Raw genomic sequence first — 19,199 nt, 5'->3', positions numbered from 1 at the left:
AAGTCGCTCAGACGTGTCTGACTCGTAGCAATTCCACGGACTGCAGCCTACCAGGCTCCTCCATCCATGGGATTTTCCAGGCAAGAGTACTGGAGTGGGGTGCCATTGCCTTCTTGACTAGAGGCCATAGTAGGGTTAATAAATGGCCGAATTTCAATATTGTGTCTCAAGGAATAGGGAGGCCTGAGGAGAGGGAGAGAGATGGGGGAACAGCTAGCTGGTGGAGCTGTCAGAACACACACAACATTTACCAATTAAGTTCGCCATCTTTTGTGGGCATGGTTCATGGTTCCCTAAAACAATTACAACAGTAAGAACAAATGTCACTGATCACAGATCACCATAATAAGCATAATAATAATGAAAAAGTTTGAAATATTGCAAGAATTATCAAATGCGACACAGAGACATGAAGTGAACAAATGCTGTTGGAAAAATGCCACCAGTAGACTTTCTCAATGCAGAGTTGTCACAAATCTTCAATTTTGTTTAAAAAATACAGTATCCATGAAACACAATAAGGCGAAGTACAATGAAACGAGCTAAGTCTGTATATAATAAGTGATCAATAACGGTTAGCTATCATTATTATTTAATCAACCATTTGATTTAGTCACTCAGTCATGTCCAACTCTTTGTGACACATGGTCTGTAGCCCACCAGGCTCCTCTGTCCATGGAATTCTCCAGGCAAGAATACTAGAGTGGGTTGCCATTCCCTTCTCCAGGGGATCTTCCCTACCCAGGGATTGAACCTGGGTCTCTCATATTACCGGCAGATTCTTTACTGTTTCAGCCATGAGAGAAGCCCATGTATTTATACAGTAAAGACGTATTGCATGGTTATTATGTGTCAGGGCCTGCCAGGCTTTCCAATAGAGTTCTCAATACTTTGAACTCAGAGTCCCGTGGTTTCCACATACATATGAGACCCTTAATCATAATACTGGTAACGATAGCTGTAATGTCCTGCGTGCCTATTTATTTATGTGTCAGGCACTCTGGTGGGTGCCTTATCACTGTATTGCCATTAATCTTTATCCTCGTTTTATAGAAGCAGGAATAATGATGCAGAGTTTATGAAACTTAACAAGCGTTGCATGGAAAATGTCAAGCCTGGAATTTAGATTGCCTGTTTTTGTTTTTGTTTTTTTCTATTCTCACTGACTCTTGTTAATGTCACCCTAGCCCATTATGTCCCAGATTGAACTTGGCTTCCTCAAATGGGTTTGTCTTTCAACTTCTCAGTTAGGGGTACTGCTATTCTACTTATTATCCATATCTGAAAGACAAGAGATGTCTTCCTTCTGTGTCAAGCCCCTATATCTGATTAATCACTAGGATTTGAGTTCAGTGCATCTTTTTCTTCTCTTCCTCTGCCTGGCCAGACCTCTCTTGACTTGTATTTGTTAGTTTTCAGCATTTGTTCTACCGCACCCCCAACGACAGGGGGGTTTATACGATACGCTTTCATGGAATTCACCAGATTTTGATAAAAGATCGTTAAGTTTTCCAAGAAGTAAAACCACAGTAGTTTGTTACTGCTGCATCTGTGTTTGTCAGCAGTAGACGCTTGGAATGGGCTCACAGCAGTGGTGTAGATAAGTAAGCTGCTATGAATATAACCTTTCTCTCTTACCTAGGAAAACATGTTTGGAGGAAACTATGCTCCACTCTGTTTTAAAAAGTAAAGCTTTCCCTTTTAGCAAACAGTGCTGGGAAAATTGGATATTCACATGCATAAGACTGCACTGGACCCCTATCTCATATGAATACAGAAATTAACTAAGAATGGATTAACGACCTAAATATGAGAGCTGAAACCATAACACTCTTAGAAGAAAACATAGGGGCAAATCTTCATGAACTTGGATCTGGCAGTTCTTTCGTATTACATCAAAAGTAGAAACAACAAAAGGAAAAATAGGTGAAGTGGACTTCATCTAAATTAAAAACTTTTGTACATCAAAGACCATTATCAAGAAAGTAAAATGCCTATAGAGAGGGAAAAATATTTGCAAATCATGTGTTTGATAAGGGTCTAGAATCCAGGATATATAAAGAACTTATAACTCAGCGAAAGAATGACAGACATTTCTCCATAGGAGACGTACAAATGGCCAACGAGCATGAGAAAAGGTGTTCAGTGTCATTAGTCATTAGGGAAATGCAAATCAAAACCACAGTGAGATACCACTTTACATCTAGTAGGATGACTATAATAAGAAAAAGGAAAAGGAAAATAGCAAGTATGGTGAGGATACAGAGAAATTAGAACCCTCATACATTGCTAATGGGAATGAAGAATGGTTCAGCTGCTGTGGAAAATAATTTGGTGCTTCCTCAGAAAGTCCAACAGAGAATTACCATATATCCTAATAATTCCACTCCTAGGTATACACCCCCCAAAATGGAAAACAGGCACTCAAACAAGTATATGTGCACATATATTTATAGCAGCAGATTCACAATAATCAATAGATGGAAACAGCCCAAATGTCTATCAGTGGACAAAAGGAGAAACAAATTATGGTATATACATATGATGGAATACTGTTCAGTCACAAAAAAGCATTAAAGTACTGGTGTGAGCTACAATGTGGGTGAACCTTGGAAACATTAGAAAGCAATTTAGTGGTTGCCAGAAGCTAGGAAGAGGGGAGAACGGGGATGATGTGTGATGATAATGTTCACTTGCTAAGTTGTGTCCAACTCTTTGTGGCCTCATGGACTGCAGCACACCAGGCTTCCCTGTCCTTCACCATCTCCTGGAGCTTGCTCAAACTCATGACCATTAAGTCAGTGATGCCATCCAACCATCTCATCCTCTGCTGCTCCCTTCTCCTCCTGCCCTCAATTTTTCCCAGCCTCAGGGTCTTTTCCAATGAGTTGACTCCTCATATCAGGTGGCCAAAGTACTGGAGCTTCAGCTTCAGCATCAGTCCTTCCAGTGAATATTCAGGGTTGATTTCCTCTAAGATTGACTGGTTTGATCTCCTTGCTGTCCAAGGGACTCTCAAGAGTCTTCTTCAGCACCACAGTTCAAAAGCATCACTTCTTCGGCACTCAGCCTTCTTTATGGTCCAACTCTTTACATCCATACATGACTACCGGAAAAACCATAGCTTGGACCATACAGACTTTGTTGGCAAAGTGGTGTCACTTTTTAATACACTGTCTGGGTTTGTCATATCTTTTCTTTCAAGGAGCAAGCATCTTTTAATTTCACAGCTACAGTCACCGTCTGCAGTGATTTTGGAGCCCAAGAAAATAAAGTGTGTCACTGTTTCCACTTTTTCTCCATCTATTTGCCATGAAGTAATGGGACCAGATGCCGTGATCTTAGTTTTTGAATGCTGAGTTTCAAGCCAGTTTTTTCACTCCCCTCTTTCACCCTCATCAAGAGGCTCTTTAGTGCCTCTTTGCTTTCTGCCATAAGGGTTGTGTCATCTGCATATCTGAGGTTCTTGATATTTCTCCTAGCAATCTTGATTCCAGCTTGTGCTTCATCCAGCCTGGCATTTCACATGATGTGCTCTGCATATAATAGCTGTTTAATGGATATGGGGTTTCCTTTTGGGGGTGATGAAAATGTTTTGGTACTAGACAGAGGTGGTGGTTGTATAGCATTGCAAGCGTACTAAATGCTGCTGGATTGTTCAATTCAAAATGGTTAATTTTCTGTTATGTGGATTTCATCTCAGTTTTAAAAAACTACCAAAAAACGGCTTTCACAAATTTTGTTGCTTTGATTGTTAATAGTAATACATATTTGGTAGATACCAGTATTTCAGGATACTATTCTTGAGAACCATTGACTGCAACCATCTGCTAGAATTACTGACTACCAGGATTATAACCTCTCTCCTTTGCTGTGGGCAGGACCCCTAGGCCAGAGATTTCTAACTTCCATGCCTTCAGGGGCCCAACTTGTTAGAACAGATGCTTGAGGTCATCTGGGTGTAAGGCCGCAGAGAGTCATGGAGATTAGGTGGAGCTGGGCTGGACGGGCACTGTCTAAAGGCATTCCAGTTTACACAAACTGCCCTGGGCTGCCTCTTGCCTGTTTGCATCTTTTGACTATCCCTCTTAAGCCATCCAGAGACTAATATATTTAGAAAATCACCTTCAGTAGGCCATCCCATTTCTAAAAGTCAGTCTCCTGTCATAGCATCTAAACTTCTCTGCCTTCCTGTTCCAGCATAGAAAGCTCAGCTGGACTCATGAAGCACTGTGAAACCATAACGCTCCTCCCACTGCACCCCGTCCCAGCCACCTGTCCAATCCTGTCACCCCATTGGATCTGTAAGGGGAAGGGCTCTCCCAGAGTCTTCGATTTACAGGTGGCTCAGAGAAATGCTCGGTGACCAGTTACTGCCACTGGGGCGGGCATGGTGGCTTCTCTGGTGCCGCTTCCCCAGCAGTCTGAGTGCTTATTAGTCTGTTATCTCTCTACCCGCAGAGAAGGGGAGAGAGGCACAGAAGAATCTGGGAAGATTTTTGTGATTAGATGAGATAGAGACAGTTGTTTGTTTTAATCTCCCAAGCATTTCAAGGCTGGGACCCATTCAGGATGCTGGAAGCTTGGAGTGGGCGGGGGTGTGTCAGGGGTCAGGGGAGCAGGGGAGAGGGTATGGAGGAAAGAAACTTAGTCCATTAGATCCAGGGAGTGGCTGGAGCTGTTTTCTTTTGTGCTTCTATCCCTATAGCTGCTTGTCATCCCTCTTTGGGGCTTCCCTGGTAGCTCAGTGGTAAGGAATGCACCTGCCAAGTGGGAGACGTGGGTTTGATCCCTGGGTCAGGAAGATCCCCTGGAGAAAAAATGGCAACCCACTCCAGCATTCTTGCCTGGGAAATTACATGGACAGAGGAACCTGGTGGGCTACGGTCCATGGGGTTGCAGAGAGTTGGACAAGATTTGGCAACTAAACAACAACAGTCTCTCTTTACTGCTGATTTTCTGGGACGCACACAGAACATAGAAAACTTTGATGCACATCTTTCATTGTGTAACAATTTAGTGGACGTGTGCTGGGCACGGTTTAGGGGGCAGGAAAAAAAAGTACAGTTGTATGACTTGAGGGATTGACATAGAAAACTTTGACCCACATCCTTTCATTGTGTAACAATTTAGTGGACGTGTGCTGGGCACGGTTTAGGGGGCAGGAAAAGAAAAGTACAGTTGTATGACTTGAGGGATTGACTTCAGCTAAAACCCACCCTCTTCTCCTGCTCTTCGCATTTAGACTTGAACGCCAGAGAGAATCTTCCCTCCTTCTCTGAAATCCTGTGCACAGAGCTCTGAACTCTAGGTGGTTCAGCATCTGGGCCTCAGAGGGGTGCTAACCCAGGGGCCCTGGGAACTGTTCCAGCTGTGGAAATGGAGGCTCGGCTTCCTCACATCCCAGGAGCTCAAATTTAGGGGAAAATCTCTGCCCAAAAGATATGCTTTCATAAGACTTTAAGTAAAGTCACTTGCAGAGGCTCAGGGAAACTGTTCAGACACTGTCTGAAAACCTTAGAAGTCCAAAAAGCACCTCCACTCTTGATGGTGAAAGCCCAGGAGTGCCCTGGAAGAGACAGGAAGCCCGGGGAGCTTCTCCTCAGGAGAGTCAGCTGTGACCCCCTGCTCTTCTGTCCTGGGGTGTGAGGGGGCCCTACGGTGTCACGGTAACAGAGGAGGCTCTTGAGTCAGGCTGCCGGGGTTTCACTCCTGTCCTTATTAGTTGAGTAACCTTGGAAATTTATTTAGTGGCACTGCAGTTTCCTCATCTTTAGAGTAGCCATGGCGATAGTATCTACCTCATAAGGTTGTTGTGAGGGTTGAAGATCATGCCTGCAATATACCTGGCACTAGAATGGATGCATCCGAGGTGTTTAAGGATGGTGGCTCCACCATCCACCCATGGTAGCCGCACGACGGAGCCTGCAGGAGGGGCCCAGAGGAAGGCAGGAGGGCTGTGTATTGCGTGGTTTCCTGTCATTAATGCAGACTCTCTGGTCTCTTCTATATTCCTTGCCTTGTCCAGTACTGATCCTCCAGAAGGTGGAGAATGGAGACCTGAGCAACAAGGTTCTGAAGATCACTGATTTCGGCCTGGCTCGGGAATGGCACCGAACCACCAAGATGAGCGCGGCCGGGACGTATGCCTGGATGGCCCCTGAAGTCATTCGTGCCTCCATGTTTTCCAAAGGCAGCGACGTGTGGAGGTAAGGTCCAGAGGTGAACAGTCAGCCTTCCCCACGTGTATTTTCACTGCACAGATGCCTCGGAGAATTGGTGCAGAATCCCAGGCACCCCCAAGAAGGTCTGGGTGACCTCTTTAGAGCAATTTATACTGAATTCCACACTGCTCAATGACAATTTCTAATGCCTCATCAACCAGAAGTCCCTCCAGTGCTGTGGCTGGTACCAGTTCTATGTAGGCTTCTTTGTGTTGGTGACTGATCCCTCAGAAAGACCAGGAGATTCTAGGGCAGTGTGTACTGACCTACAGGATGGTGGGGGACCCAGTCACTCCTGGAGACCTTCCCCACGGTCACCCTGGCTTCCTCAGCATCAGTGGCTGTTACTGATGCACTTGTTCTCACTGTAAGCTCTTCAGCTGGTGAGTATTGTTTGCGCTGTCTCTTTTTTCCGGGTGGGCTGGAAATTATCCTTTCCAGTTATCCAGTTAAGCTTTTAGTTAAGGATCTGTCTTGTCCATTGAGCATTGATAAAGAAATGGGAAGATGGGTCTCAAGCATGTGCCCAGAACTGCAGAGTCAAAGATTAGACCAACCATCCCTCTAGTTAATGTCAGCCCAAAAGGTCACAAAGACACAGAGCTAAAAATCTTGTTCCCACTAATGGGAGGATGAGCATCTGCAGAGTCTAAGCATCATTATGGCTGTGAGACAGTAGCATCACCTTGGTATACAAAAGAAAAGACTTTAGATCATCTTTAGATCTGTAAGTCCTTTAAAGGACTTATAGATCATCATTATATTTTGTCTATGAAGTTGTTGCTTCTCACTGTGTTGTAAAGTGAGCTTGTATGTGTGTGTATTTTAAATAACAGCTTTTTTTTTAATATAAATTTATTTATTTTAACTGGAGGTTAATTACTTTACAATATTGTATTGGTTTTGCCATACATCAACATGAATCCGCCACAGGTATACACGTGTTCCCCATCCTGAACCCCCCTCCCTCCACCCCTCTGGGTTGTCCCAGTGCACCAGCCCCAAGCATCCAGTATCATGCATCGAATCTGGACTGGCGATTTGTTTCCTATATGATATTATACATGTTTCAATGCCATTCTCCCAAATTTTATTGAGATATTATTCACATACCATAAGGTGTATCTTTTAAAATATATTTAAGTCAGTTGTTTTTTTGGGTGAATTTACATTGTTTTACACTAATCATCATTATTACTAGTTTCCGAAAGCTGCTTTAACAAATTACCAAAAACCTGATGGCTTAAAACAGTAGAAATTTTTAGTCTAGAGGCCAGAAGTCTGAAATTGGTGTCAGTCGAATCGTACTCTCTCCAGAGACTATAGGGCAGATTCTGTTCCAAATAAGGATTCTAGGTATTAGGACTTGGATGTACCTTTTCAGGGCCACCATTCAACCCATGACAAGCAGAATATTTTTCATCACTTAAAAAAGCCCTCAATACCTATTAGCAGTCATTCCCCACTATCTCCTATCCCTACCCTTACTCTCTGGAAACCACTAATTCACTTTCTGTTTCGATGGATTTGCCTGTTTTGGACATTTCGTATAAATGGAATCACATGGTAAGGGGTCTTCTGTGTCTGACTTCCTTCATTTGCATGTTTTCAGGATTCATATATGTTGTAGCATGTGTCAGAACTTCGTTTTTTTTATGGTTGAATAATATCCCATTGTATGGATATACCACAATTTGTTTATTCCTTCATTAGTTGGACTTTTTGGTGGTTTCACTTTTTGTCTAATGTAAATAATGCTGCTACAGACATTTGTGTGAACATATGTTTTCAGTTCTCTTGGGTACATACCTAAGAGAGAAATTGTCTGAGTCGTATGGTAATTCTTTATTTAACTTTTTTGGGAAGTGCCAAACAATTTTTTTGTTTACCATGGCTTACCGTTAGCAACACACGAGTGTTCCAATTTCTCTATATCATCTCGACACTGGTTCTTTTTTTATTGCAGCCATTTTAGTGGATGTAAAGTGGTATCTCATTGTGGTTTTAATTTGTATTCCCTAATTAATGATCTTGTGCATCTTTTCATGTGCTTATTGGTCATTTGTATATCTTCTCTGAATAAATGTGTTCAAATCCTTTACCAGTTTTAAAACTGAGGTATATTGAGTCCTTCCATTTTTATGTTGAAAGAGTTCTTTATATATTCTACATACAAGAACCTTATCGGGTACATGGTTTGCAAATATTTTCTCCCATTCTGTGCATTTTCTTTTCACTTTCTTGATGTTATCCTTTGAAACACAAGCATTTTTAAAGTTTGGTGTCCAGTTTATCAGCTGCTTTTCGATTGGTTGTGCTTTTCGGTGTCCTGTCCAAGAAACCAAGTCATAAAGTTTTATACCTTTGTTTTCTTCTAAGAGTTTTATAATTTTAGCTCTTAACGTATAGGTCTTTGTTCCATTTTGACTTAACTTCTGTATGTGGTGTGAGGTGGGGGTATAATTTCATTATTTTTCTTGTGGCTATCTAGTTGTCCCAGCACCACTTGTTGACAGGACTGTTTTTTTCTTATTAAATTGTCTTGACATCCGTGTCGAAAAGCAGTTCACCACAATGTAAGAGTTCATTTCTGGACTCTCACTTCTACTCCATTGATCTATGTGTCTACCATTATGCCAATGTCACCTGGTTTTTAAGTACTATAGCTTTGTAGTAAGTTTTGAAATTAGGAAGTGTGAGTCTTCCAATTTTCTTCTTTTTCAAGATTATTTTGGCTATTTGGATCTCTTCAATTTCCACATGAATTTTAGGATCTTTCTGTCCATTTCTGAAAAGTAGGCAGCTAGAATTTTGTAAGGATTGTGTTAAATCTTTAGACCACCTTGGGGAGTATTGCCTTCTAAGTAATACTAGGTCTTCCAATCCATGAATATGGGATATCTTTCTATTTATTTAGACCTTCTTTAATTTCTTTCAATGATGCTTTACAGCTTCTGAATATTGAATCTTATTTCCATGCACATTAATTACAGGGTGAAGTAACTATTGTGAAGAAAAGAATATTTGACCAGATCTCATTAGGTTAAGCTATATCCTGATATTCAACTGTTTTTGACCTACAAAAACAGCAATTTCATACACTTCAACTTAACACTTTCATTGCTTGACTGTTGGCTAATTAGATTAGTTGACGTATTAAGCTAATTGGCTGTTACAAAGAGACCTACCAATGAAAGAAATGTGTTTCTTTTTCAAGGAGTAGTCCAGCCTGTCCAAACTGGTGGGACAGCTGTGCCCCTTGAGATTGTTTAGGAACTCAGATTCTTTCAGGATCCCTCAGCATGTTGTTCTTATCTGAACAGTTACATCTGAGTGACAGTTACTTCTGCAGAAGTATTGTATTTATATCCCACAGAAAAGGAGAAAGAGAGCTTATCCAGGGGAAGCAGCTTGTCTTTAATTTGAAGATGACTCCAAAAGTAGGTATTCTTATTTCCACTTTACAGATGAGATAACTGAGGCTTAGATGATTGAACTCAGTTGCCTGGGTTCACCCAGGTGGTAGAGGTAAAGCTGTGATTTGAACTAGATATGTGTCTCTTGAAAATCTGTGCTTGCAGCCACTTCACCATCTGTGTACTCTTAATCCTGCACTTTGGGCCCCCTCTTCCAGGGGGATTGGCCCATGGCCCATGATGCCTGAGACCTAGTAGGATGTCCCAAGAGGGCCAAAGCATGTCTAGGAACTCAGGACAAAGCTGGTTTCCAAACTCACTTATAATGCATTACTCCTTCAAGAAATGTTTATTTAAAAATTACTTACTCTGTGTTATGACCAAGCAAGTGTGCTCGCTTCCTGCTGCATAATGGAAAGACCTAACACCAAGACTTTTGCAGAGAGAAAAAGTTTTTATTGTAGGGCAGCCAAGCAGGAAGCAGTGCTCAGATCTGTCTCCCTAATCGATTGATCCAATACTTTGGCCACCTGAGGTGAAGAGGAACGTCATTGGAAAAGACCTTGATGCTATAGGAAAGATGGAGGGCAGGAGGGAAAGGGGATGACAGAAGATGTGATGGTTGGATGGCATCACCAACTCAATGGACATCAATCTGAGCAAACTCCAGGAGACGGTAAAGGACAGGGAAGCCTGGTGTACTGCAGTCCATGGGGTCACAAAGAGTAGGACATGACTTAGTGACTAAACAACAAAAATCAATCAGCTGTTGGGTGAGATATTTATGTGGAAGTAGGGAATAAGAGGGGAAGGGACTAGGAAATGATTGGTGGAAAGTGATTTTGAGTTTCTGGAGTTCTCTGCACAGTCTTGACTGCTCTTCATGCCTGTGCAAATTCAGGGGGCTTCCCTACATTACGTGAGGTGGATTTTCAGCTTGTAATGTGTGAAGTTCATTATCTAAGTTCACTACTGGTTGTCCTAGTCCCTCAATGTGCCTTGAAGGAGGCTCTCAGCAGGTTGTTTTCTGTATCTGTGGTTTCCCTGGTTTTCTGCAAAACAAGCTTGATATCCTCCAGGTATCATTTTATTCCTATCTCGTTTCTACCTTATGGGCCTTGAGTGCGAGAGGTAATGGTATGGTTTCAGTGTCAGATGCTGGGCTGAGCCTGAGTCCAGCCACCTTCCCTTGCGCTCTCCTACCTTGCCTTCACTCTGCTGAACTCGTCCAGGGCCTTGGGCCTCTGCAGTTGCCAGGTGCCCAGGGCCAGCAGAGTGTGTCTCACTGTTCTTCAAGGATAGTTCTCTGGACCTCTTCCAGGCTGTGATGGGGCGTAGGATGAGAATGGCCCAGACTCCCTCAAGAAGACATTCTTACCCTCTGATTGTGCTGTGCAGGGAGGGCAGTGGTGATAGTCAGAGGGCATCCTCCCATGGTGACTCCTTGCCTGTGGTGTGTAGGATGAGGTGGGGGCATTTTGTTAATTATTTTAAGTTTTTTAAATGACAGAAGGAAAACATGTTCACTGCAGGAAAAAAAATTAGAAAATATGGATAAACAAAAGAGAAAAAGAAAGAAAAGAAGAAAATCACCCACAGTGCACTTCTAAAGATAATCTATGATGACATTTTGGTGTATTTATTCCTGTTCTCATGATCACCCACCCGTCCCTTAAAATGGGATCATTTCTGTTTTGTGAGCTAACTTTTTGACTGTAATGCAGCATGAACATATTGCCATTTTTTTTTTGTATTTATCCTTTTTTACATGAATGCTCATGCTTTTTGTAAAAAAATGGTTTTGTGTATTTTTTATGATTCTTGCTCTTTGGTTTTTTCTAATATTTATTTTTAAGTAACTTATTTATTTGGCTGTGCCAGGTCTTAGTTGTCATACACGGGATCTTTGGTTTGGGGCATGTGGGATCTATGTGGAATCTTTAGTTGCAGCATGCGGGATCTAGTTCCCTAGCCAGGGATTGAACCTGGGTCGCCTGCATTTGGAGCACGGAGTCTTAGCCACTGGACCACCAGGGAAGTCCCCATATTGCCATGTTAATAAGTATTTATTATGTCAATAAATATATTAATGTGTATATTTGTAAATAAATTAGTAAATATGTTGTCATTTTGAATGAGGGTCTGGTTAACAATAAGAAGAGCAATTGTATGCTACCTCCCAGTTTGCAAAGTGCATTCACGTATGGTACCTCAGTTGTCTTTGCTAAGATTATTGAACGGTCAGTGTGGTTCCTGCAACGCGGGGTCCCAGCTGATGACCAAGTGCAGGAGCCCATTCAAGGGAACACCGTCTCCTTTTAGAGAGTGGACCCCTGAGCTGACAGTCTTAAAGTCCATGCAGGTTAATAAGAAAAACAGCCCTGGCCCAGGACAGGTGCAGAATTGCTGACCTTCGGTTCGGAAGGTGTTCACTCTCAGCCTTTCCTTCACCCCTTCCCCACATCCAGCATTACCAGTGGAAAGGATTACTGCACCTCTGAAGGTGGTTAATGATTGACACAGGGTGCATTCCCGAGGGTTTGAGGTTGGGCTCTGAGGACTCTTGGGAAATTACTGGCAGCCCTGTGAGAGCTGGCAGTTCTCTCAGCGGAAGGGATGCTGAAGCAGAGTTCTAGCTAGCTGGTACCGGGAGGCCACTTGTAAATGGTCTTGAACAGACTTCTTGACCTTCTCTTATCCCTGGGAGGGCAAGAAAATAGGCTAAACCCAAGGTAAATCATGTGTACCTCTCCCCAGGGGCTCAGATCCACTTAATGGGTGTTTCTCCAGTCCCCCTTTTGGACTCTAGTCCTGCCAAAGGAATACCAAACCTTCATTTATATCACCCACTTTCTGTTATAAAAATACAGAGGAACATTGGCAGAGGAACACTTTGGTTAATTCATCCCCAGAAGGGCTCCTTCCCTGAATGCTAGTGCCCCTCCAGACCCTTTCTCATTTCAGGCCCTTTCCGTGGAGAAGCACGCAGCATTTTCCAGCAATAGGTGGCAGTTTCAGGATGCAGGGTAGTTATTGTTATTTGTTCCTTGCAACTCTTCTGTGAGGTGTTGGGATTGCCAGTTCTGTTACACGGTTGAGGAAACAGGTTTGGAGAGGTGAACTTGCTTTCTCAAGGTCACACGGCTGTAAGTGGTAAAGCAGGCATTTGACTTAAGTCTAAGTCTTTCTTGAGCAGCACTTCTCCCACTTTTCCTCATTGTGGAGCCCTTCAGATGGAGTGGAAAGCCCATGAACAAAGGACCAAGACAGGTGAGAGCAGAGCTGCCCTTGTGGAAGCTGGAGGGGAGGGTCCGTGGCTCCTCCCGCTTCCAGGTGGCCTGAGACATCACCCTGGAGTAGAACTCAGTGTAAAAACCAGAGCAGGCGGGACTCGAGGACACAGACAGGATACTTTTGGATCTTTGGATACGTTTGGATTTTTGAAAACACCCTGTTTTTCCAGGTTGTTAGGGTTGGGATATCGATTGTCTTTGGCTATATGGAAGAAAGGGGTTTGGGGAACATTGAGTTTTCATTCCTCAGGCTAGGAGTAGGCAGTAGTGCCAGGAACACACACGGGAATGACTCTAGCATGGAATCTAGGTAGCAGTGCCTAGAACTTGTAGGGGTCCCTGGGTGGGTGCTGCCCAGCGTGGCTGCTGTCTGGATAAGTCACCTGAGAGGTTTGGCCGGAAGTGCCCTGGTGCAGTTCCTGATGATATTTGGGGCTGACTCTGCAGCACCTGGTGCAGCCTGCGGGACAGTCTGGCTGTGCCCTCGCTCCTACATCCACGCATCAGCTCATTCACTATGTGAGGGTGTAGGCGTACCGGAGCCTGGGCAAGGCCCTGAGAATGCAAAGGTTACGAACAAGTTGTCCCTGCCCTTTAGGAGACCACAGGCTGGTAAACAAACAACTGAAGGGCTGAGTAACACGTCGGGGTGTCAGGGAAGGCTTCCTGAAGCGTCCAATTGTTCCCATCAGTCTCAGACTAAAATCCAACTTCCTGTCAGGACAAGACAAGACCTGTAACTACCAGTCTACTAGGCTATTTTTTCCCCCCTGTCAAAATACATGAAAAAAATGTATAGTATCTGGAGGGCTCACTGGGAGAAAGCCATTGTCCAAGGAGACTGGCCAGTCCACTCTGAGGGTCCCTCTGTAGAGACCCCTGGGATGCCCTGGCACAGAAGTTGCTTTCCTTTGGAGCCATGCCAGGCCACTTGGAGCCCTTTGACGGCAAGTCCACACCCTTTTTTATGCTGATCCCTGACCTTTCTACCTCCCTTAGCAAAGTTTTGCTCAGGGTTTAGCTGCCCCCTGACTCTGTCCTGGTCTGATGTAGGTGACCTTCCTTTGCGCCCTCATAGTATTTCTGTTGTGACGTCTCTCTCTGTATTCTAAGCACTGTTTTTTTTCTGTTCCTTTCTCTGATTTCTTTGTGGATAAGATCTGTGTATTTTTATCCTATATCCTAGTGCTTGGCATTGAGTTTGATGCATAGTAGATGTTTAAAATGAATGAATAAATGGTGGTGCATTTGAATCAGATCTTGAAAGATAATTAGCAGAGTTTATCAAGCAGAAAAATGGTAGAAGGGCAGTCTAGGGAGAAAGAATTGAGAATTGGTCGAGGTCCACTATGACTTACTCTATATACGCCCTTAATAGATGTGGCTAAAACTTAACTTTTCTCATCTGAAAAATGATCATATTTATCTTGCAGGTTTGTTGTAGGGATTCAAGATGACACTTGTAAATGTCTTAGCATGCTGTATGTACAAGGTACCATGGTCAAATAGTTACTGGGTTTATTATTCTTTTTAAAATTAATATGTCTTCTTGTTGGTCGATGAGTATTACCGATGAGTATTACTGAAAAATTGAGGTTTGTGTTGCAAATATAAGGAAAGACCCTCTTCAACTGCTCATGGCCTCGTGGTTTCTGTTCCTGAGTTATTCCTGTAAGGATTAAACACTGCATGAGTTTGCCTGGTTGTGATTGTGAATTCATAGGATAATTATTCCACTAAACTCTATATTCCTGGTTCTCTAACTCCAAGGACAAATGAAAAGAAATTCTTCATGTGCACTTAGAAGGTAGGGAGGGAACTTGAAGCCTGCCCCGCTCCACCACTGCAGTCTGCCCTTGTGAAACTTGCCCCTTTGAATTAGGCAGAGTTCACTGTTATGGATGCACTCGCGCTGGTCACGGGCAAGAATCTACTCAGCCTAATGGGCACTGCAAGAAATCTTTCGCAGGAACAAAATCTGTTTATTTCTGGTGGTCATCTCTCTGCTTTTCTAAAGCTAAACAAACAATGTATCTGTTGCCATATAATCCAGCAGTCCCACTTCTGGGCATCAGGTCAGATCAGATCAGATCAGTCGCTCAGTCGCGTCCGACTCTTTGCGACCCCATGAATCGCAGCACGCCAGGCCTCCCTGTCCATCACCAACTCCCGGAGTTCACTGAGACTCACGTCCATTGAGTCGGTGATGCCACCCAGCCATCTCATCCTCTGTCGTCCCCTTCTCCTCCTGCCCCCAATCCCTCCCAGCATCAGAGTCTTTTCCAATGAGTCAACTCTTCGCATGAGGTGACTTTCCTTCCAAAGAAATCATTCCTTCCAAAGAACACCCAGGGCTGATCTCCTTCAGAATGGATTGGTTGGATCTCCTTGCAGTCCAAGGGACTCTCAAGAGTCTTCTTGAACACCACAGTTCAAAAGCATGAATTCTTCGGCGCTCAGCCTTCTTCACAGTCCAACTCTCACATCCATATATGACCACAGGAAAGACCATAGCGTTGACTAGATGAACCTTTGTTGGCAAAGTAATGTCTCTGCTTTTGAATAGGCTTCTGGGCATATACCCAGACAAAACTGTAATTTGAAAAGATACATGCACCCCTATGTTCTAAGCAGCACTGTTTACAATAGCCATGGAAACAACCCACATGCCCATCAAGAGATGATTGGTTTAAGAAGATGTGTGTGGTATACGTATTCAATGGACTATTACCTGGCCATTAAAAGGAATGAAGTAGTGCCATTTGCAGCAACATGGATGGACCTGGAGATTATCACACTAAGTGAAGTAAGTCAGAGAGAGAAAGACAAATACTATATATGTCACTTATACGTGGAGTCTAAAATATGACACAAATGAACATATCTACGAAATGAAAACAGACTCGCAGATGTAGAAAACAGATTTGTAGTTGCCAAAGGGGAGGCGAGTTTTGGATTAGCGTTGCAAGCCATTGTATATAGGATGGATAAACAACAAGGTCGTACTCTATGGGCTTTCCAGGTGGCTCAGTATTATAGAATCGGCTTGCCAGTGCAAGAGACATAGGTTCGATCCCTGGGTTGGGAAGATTCCCCTGGAGAGGAAATGGCAACCCACTCCAGTATTCTTGCCTGGAAAATCCCATGGACAGAGGAGCCTGGTGGGCTGCAGTCCATGAGGTCAAGTTGGACATGACCTGGTAACTGAGCACACACAGGCATGGTATAGCACAGGAAAATATATTCAATATCCTGTGATAAACCATAGTGGAAACCAAATGAAAAAGTATACATGTGGGGGGTGTGTGTGTGTATATTATTAAAAAGCAAATACTTTGCCAACAAAGGTCCGTCTAGTCAGAGCTATGGTTTTTCCAGTGGTCATGTATGGATGTGATAGTTGGACTATAAAGAAAGCTGAGCACCGAAGAATTGATGCTTTTGAACTGTGGTGTTGGAGAAGACTCTTGAGAGTTCCTTGGACTGCAAGGAGATCCAACCAGTCCATCCTAAAGGAGATCAGCCCTTGGTGTTCACTGGAAGGACTGATGTTGAAGCTGAAACTCCAATCCTTTGGCCACCTGATGGGAAGAGGTGACTCATTTGAAAAGACCCTGATGCTGGGAAAGATTGAGGGCAGGCAGAGAAGGGGACGACAGAGGATGAGACGGTTGGATGGCATCACCGACTCAATGGAGATGAGTTTGAGTAAACTCCAGGGGTTGGTGATGGACAGGGAGGCCTGTCGTGCTGCAGTCCATGGGGTCACAAAGAGCTGGACACGACTGAGCGACTGAATGGAACTGAATCACTTTGCTATACAGTAGGAATTAAATACAACATTGTAAATCAACTATACTTACATACAATTTAAAAGAAAATAATATATCTGGTGATTAAAGCTAAAGTTTTCTTAAAGCAGAAAAAAATATATTCCTGGGAGCCTTCCTCTTCATCCAGTTTATTACATTCACAATAGCAACCACAGAATAGCTGTGGCCCTTGAGCAATGATTTAAACAATAGAGCATTCATTTCATGATAGCCTTGTCCAACTGCTCATGTCCTTCGCACTTCACAGATGAGGAATTTGAAGAATAAGACTTTGAAACCGAGTATGATTGACTCCAGAGTTTTTGCTTATAGCCAGTAGGGCTTTTTGCTTATAGCCAGTAGGGCTTGGCCTCCCTTTTATATTACGGCAGTATGTCTGTTCTGTTAGTCTCCCTACATGTTAGAGAAGATGTGGGATGCTCGTCAAAGCCTCATTAGCTATTTCAGTGAAGTTACAGCTGTGGTTCATTGTGTGACTTCTGTCTTCTTCCTCTCCCTAGCTATGGGGTGCTGCTTTGGGAGCTCCTGACTGGTGAGGTGCCCTTCCGGGGAATCGATGGCTTAGCAGTTGCTTATGGAGTGGCCATGAACAAGCTTGCCCTTCCCATTCCTTCTACATGCCCGGAACCTTTTGCCAAACTCATGGAAGGTGAGTGACCCCTGGCTGGAACAAAACTGGAGACTGTTTGACCTTTCTGTCAGCACTGGGTAGACTGTGGCCAGTTCTGTATGACCAGTAACTGGAAGAGGAGGTGAAGTAGGAGTCACTCCAGGAGGAATCCTAAAGATGGTTACAAGAGTTAGCTCAAGATGATATCAGCACCCTGCTGCACTGGAGTCACCCCCGTCCCTTCTGTCCATCTAGTGACCGTAGAGCTTAACTTAGAAACTAAAGGCTGTTATGCAGTGCTTCGGTATATTAGTTAATGCAAAATAAGAAGAATAGTAGCTTTTATTTCAAGACCTCAGTGTCTTATGTGTAGAAATGAAGAAGATCTAAGAAGAGAAAAATTCTAAAAGTCGTCTAGTTAGGCCCTATGATTTTTATCACTGAGAAACCCTAAGCTGAGAAAGGTTAAATGGATAGGTAGCCCCCCCATTAGTTAGGGACTGAGCTGAGAGAAGATAGAATTCACTTTTTCTGGGCCCCCTGCTTGTGCTTTTCATCTCATCAGCACATCAAGGAGGGGGACGGTAGCTCATTTATTTATGGGAAATTGAGGCCCAAAGTGTAACTACCCATTGTCACGCCTGGAATCATGTATTATGCTAACTTGATAAACTGTGGTTGTTGTACTTTACGCAAGAAAACTCTTTGGACTTGCCTTTCTTCTGCTAAATGAGTAGAACAGAGTGGGTGCAGAGTTGCTGTGTTGTGTTTCCAGTTTCACTCCTGATGACTGTAATGCTGGGCAGCTTGCTTTACCTCCTGAGCCCTGTTGGGAGTTCCCTCAATGCCAGTTTCTCTGTTTCTGGAAGAAGAAATAAGAGGTGGTTTTCTGTCAGATGTCACGTGACATCCTAAGTCTTCCGTCTGCCTCTGTCCATTCATGCTTCCTGACTCGTGTGCTCCATGCAGATTGCTGGAATCCCGACCCCCATTCACGCCCATCTTTCACGAGTATCCTGGACCAGCTAACTACCATAGAGGAGTCTGGTTTCTTTGAAATGCCCAAGGACTCCTTCCACTGCCTGCAGGATGACTGGAAACACGAGATTCAGGAGATGTTTGACCAACTCAGGGCCAAAGAAAAGGTAAGAAAGAGAAGCAGAAGGCATGTGTTGACTCAGTGGACCTTCTCCACTGGGGCCTCTGAGCAAGACTGTGATGCGGCCACCTTCCTGCTTGGTTTGTGATATCGAAGCAGCTTTTTCCTTCCTGGCTTTATGTGGAGCGTTCTCCAGGACTCAGGTGTGACCTCACACGATAAGAGAGTTTTTCTCTCTTTTGGGGATGTGGTAGGAATAAATGGACGAGGGCATGGCAACCCGCTCCAGTATTCTTGCCTGGAGAATCCCATGGACAGAGGAGCCTGGTGGGTTACAGTCCACAGGGTCACAAAGAGTTGGACATGACTGAAGCAACTGACCGAGCATGCACTCACAGGAATAAGTAAGGGAAGTCATGAGCCCAAAGCTGTCCTTGCAGAGTATCTACTTCACTGTCCAAACTGGAGGAGGAGCACCACTGGGCAAGTACCAACAGGATGTCTCAGTCTGGCGGCTGGACAGATTACGAGAAGGTTCTAGAAAGGTGTCTTGGTTCTGCAATGGACTCGTCAAAGGGGGTTAACAGGATATAGGGATACTTGAACGCTGAGAACAGTTATCAGAGCATCCTGCCAGTGTCTTTGGGGATCAGGATCAGAAACAGCACATGGGCTAAAAATACCACGAGTCTCAAATTATTTGTCATGTTTCATGTTTTTATGG

General features: G+C 43.7%; 1 protein-coding gene and 1 non-coding gene across 3 annotated transcripts in view; one reads left to right on the top strand and one right to left on the bottom strand.

Annotated features, from left to right (window-relative positions):
- Nucleotides 1–19,199, top strand: part of MAP3K9 (mitogen-activated protein kinase kinase kinase 9) — an 86,639-nt gene that overhangs the window by 42,265 nt on the left and 25,175 nt on the right. For both annotated transcript variants that reach the window (XM_005212015.5, NM_001206852.1), the window contains exons 3-5: nucleotides 6,029–6,209; nucleotides 17,267–17,415; nucleotides 18,346–18,521. In XM_005212015.5, coding sequence (XP_005212072.1) covers nucleotides 6,029–6,209; nucleotides 17,267–17,415; nucleotides 18,346–18,521 — 506 coding nt within the window. The remainder of the gene's footprint in view (nucleotides 1–6,028; nucleotides 6,210–17,266; nucleotides 17,416–18,345; nucleotides 18,522–19,199) is intronic.
- TRNAW-CCA (transfer RNA tryptophan (anticodon CCA)) lies at nucleotides 11,605–11,677 on the bottom strand. The gene has a single exon. It is a non-coding gene; the product is annotated as a tRNA-Trp (tRNA).

Source organism: Bos taurus, chromosome 10 (assembly GCF_002263795.3).
Source record: "Bos taurus isolate L1 Dominette 01449 registration number 42190680 breed Hereford chromosome 10, ARS-UCD2.0, whole genome shotgun sequence".
In the NCBI taxonomy this organism is placed as follows: domain Eukaryota; kingdom Metazoa; phylum Chordata; class Mammalia; order Artiodactyla; family Bovidae; genus Bos; species Bos taurus.
Note: the sequence above shows the minus strand (reverse complement) of the source record. Positions and strands in the feature narration are given on the sequence as shown.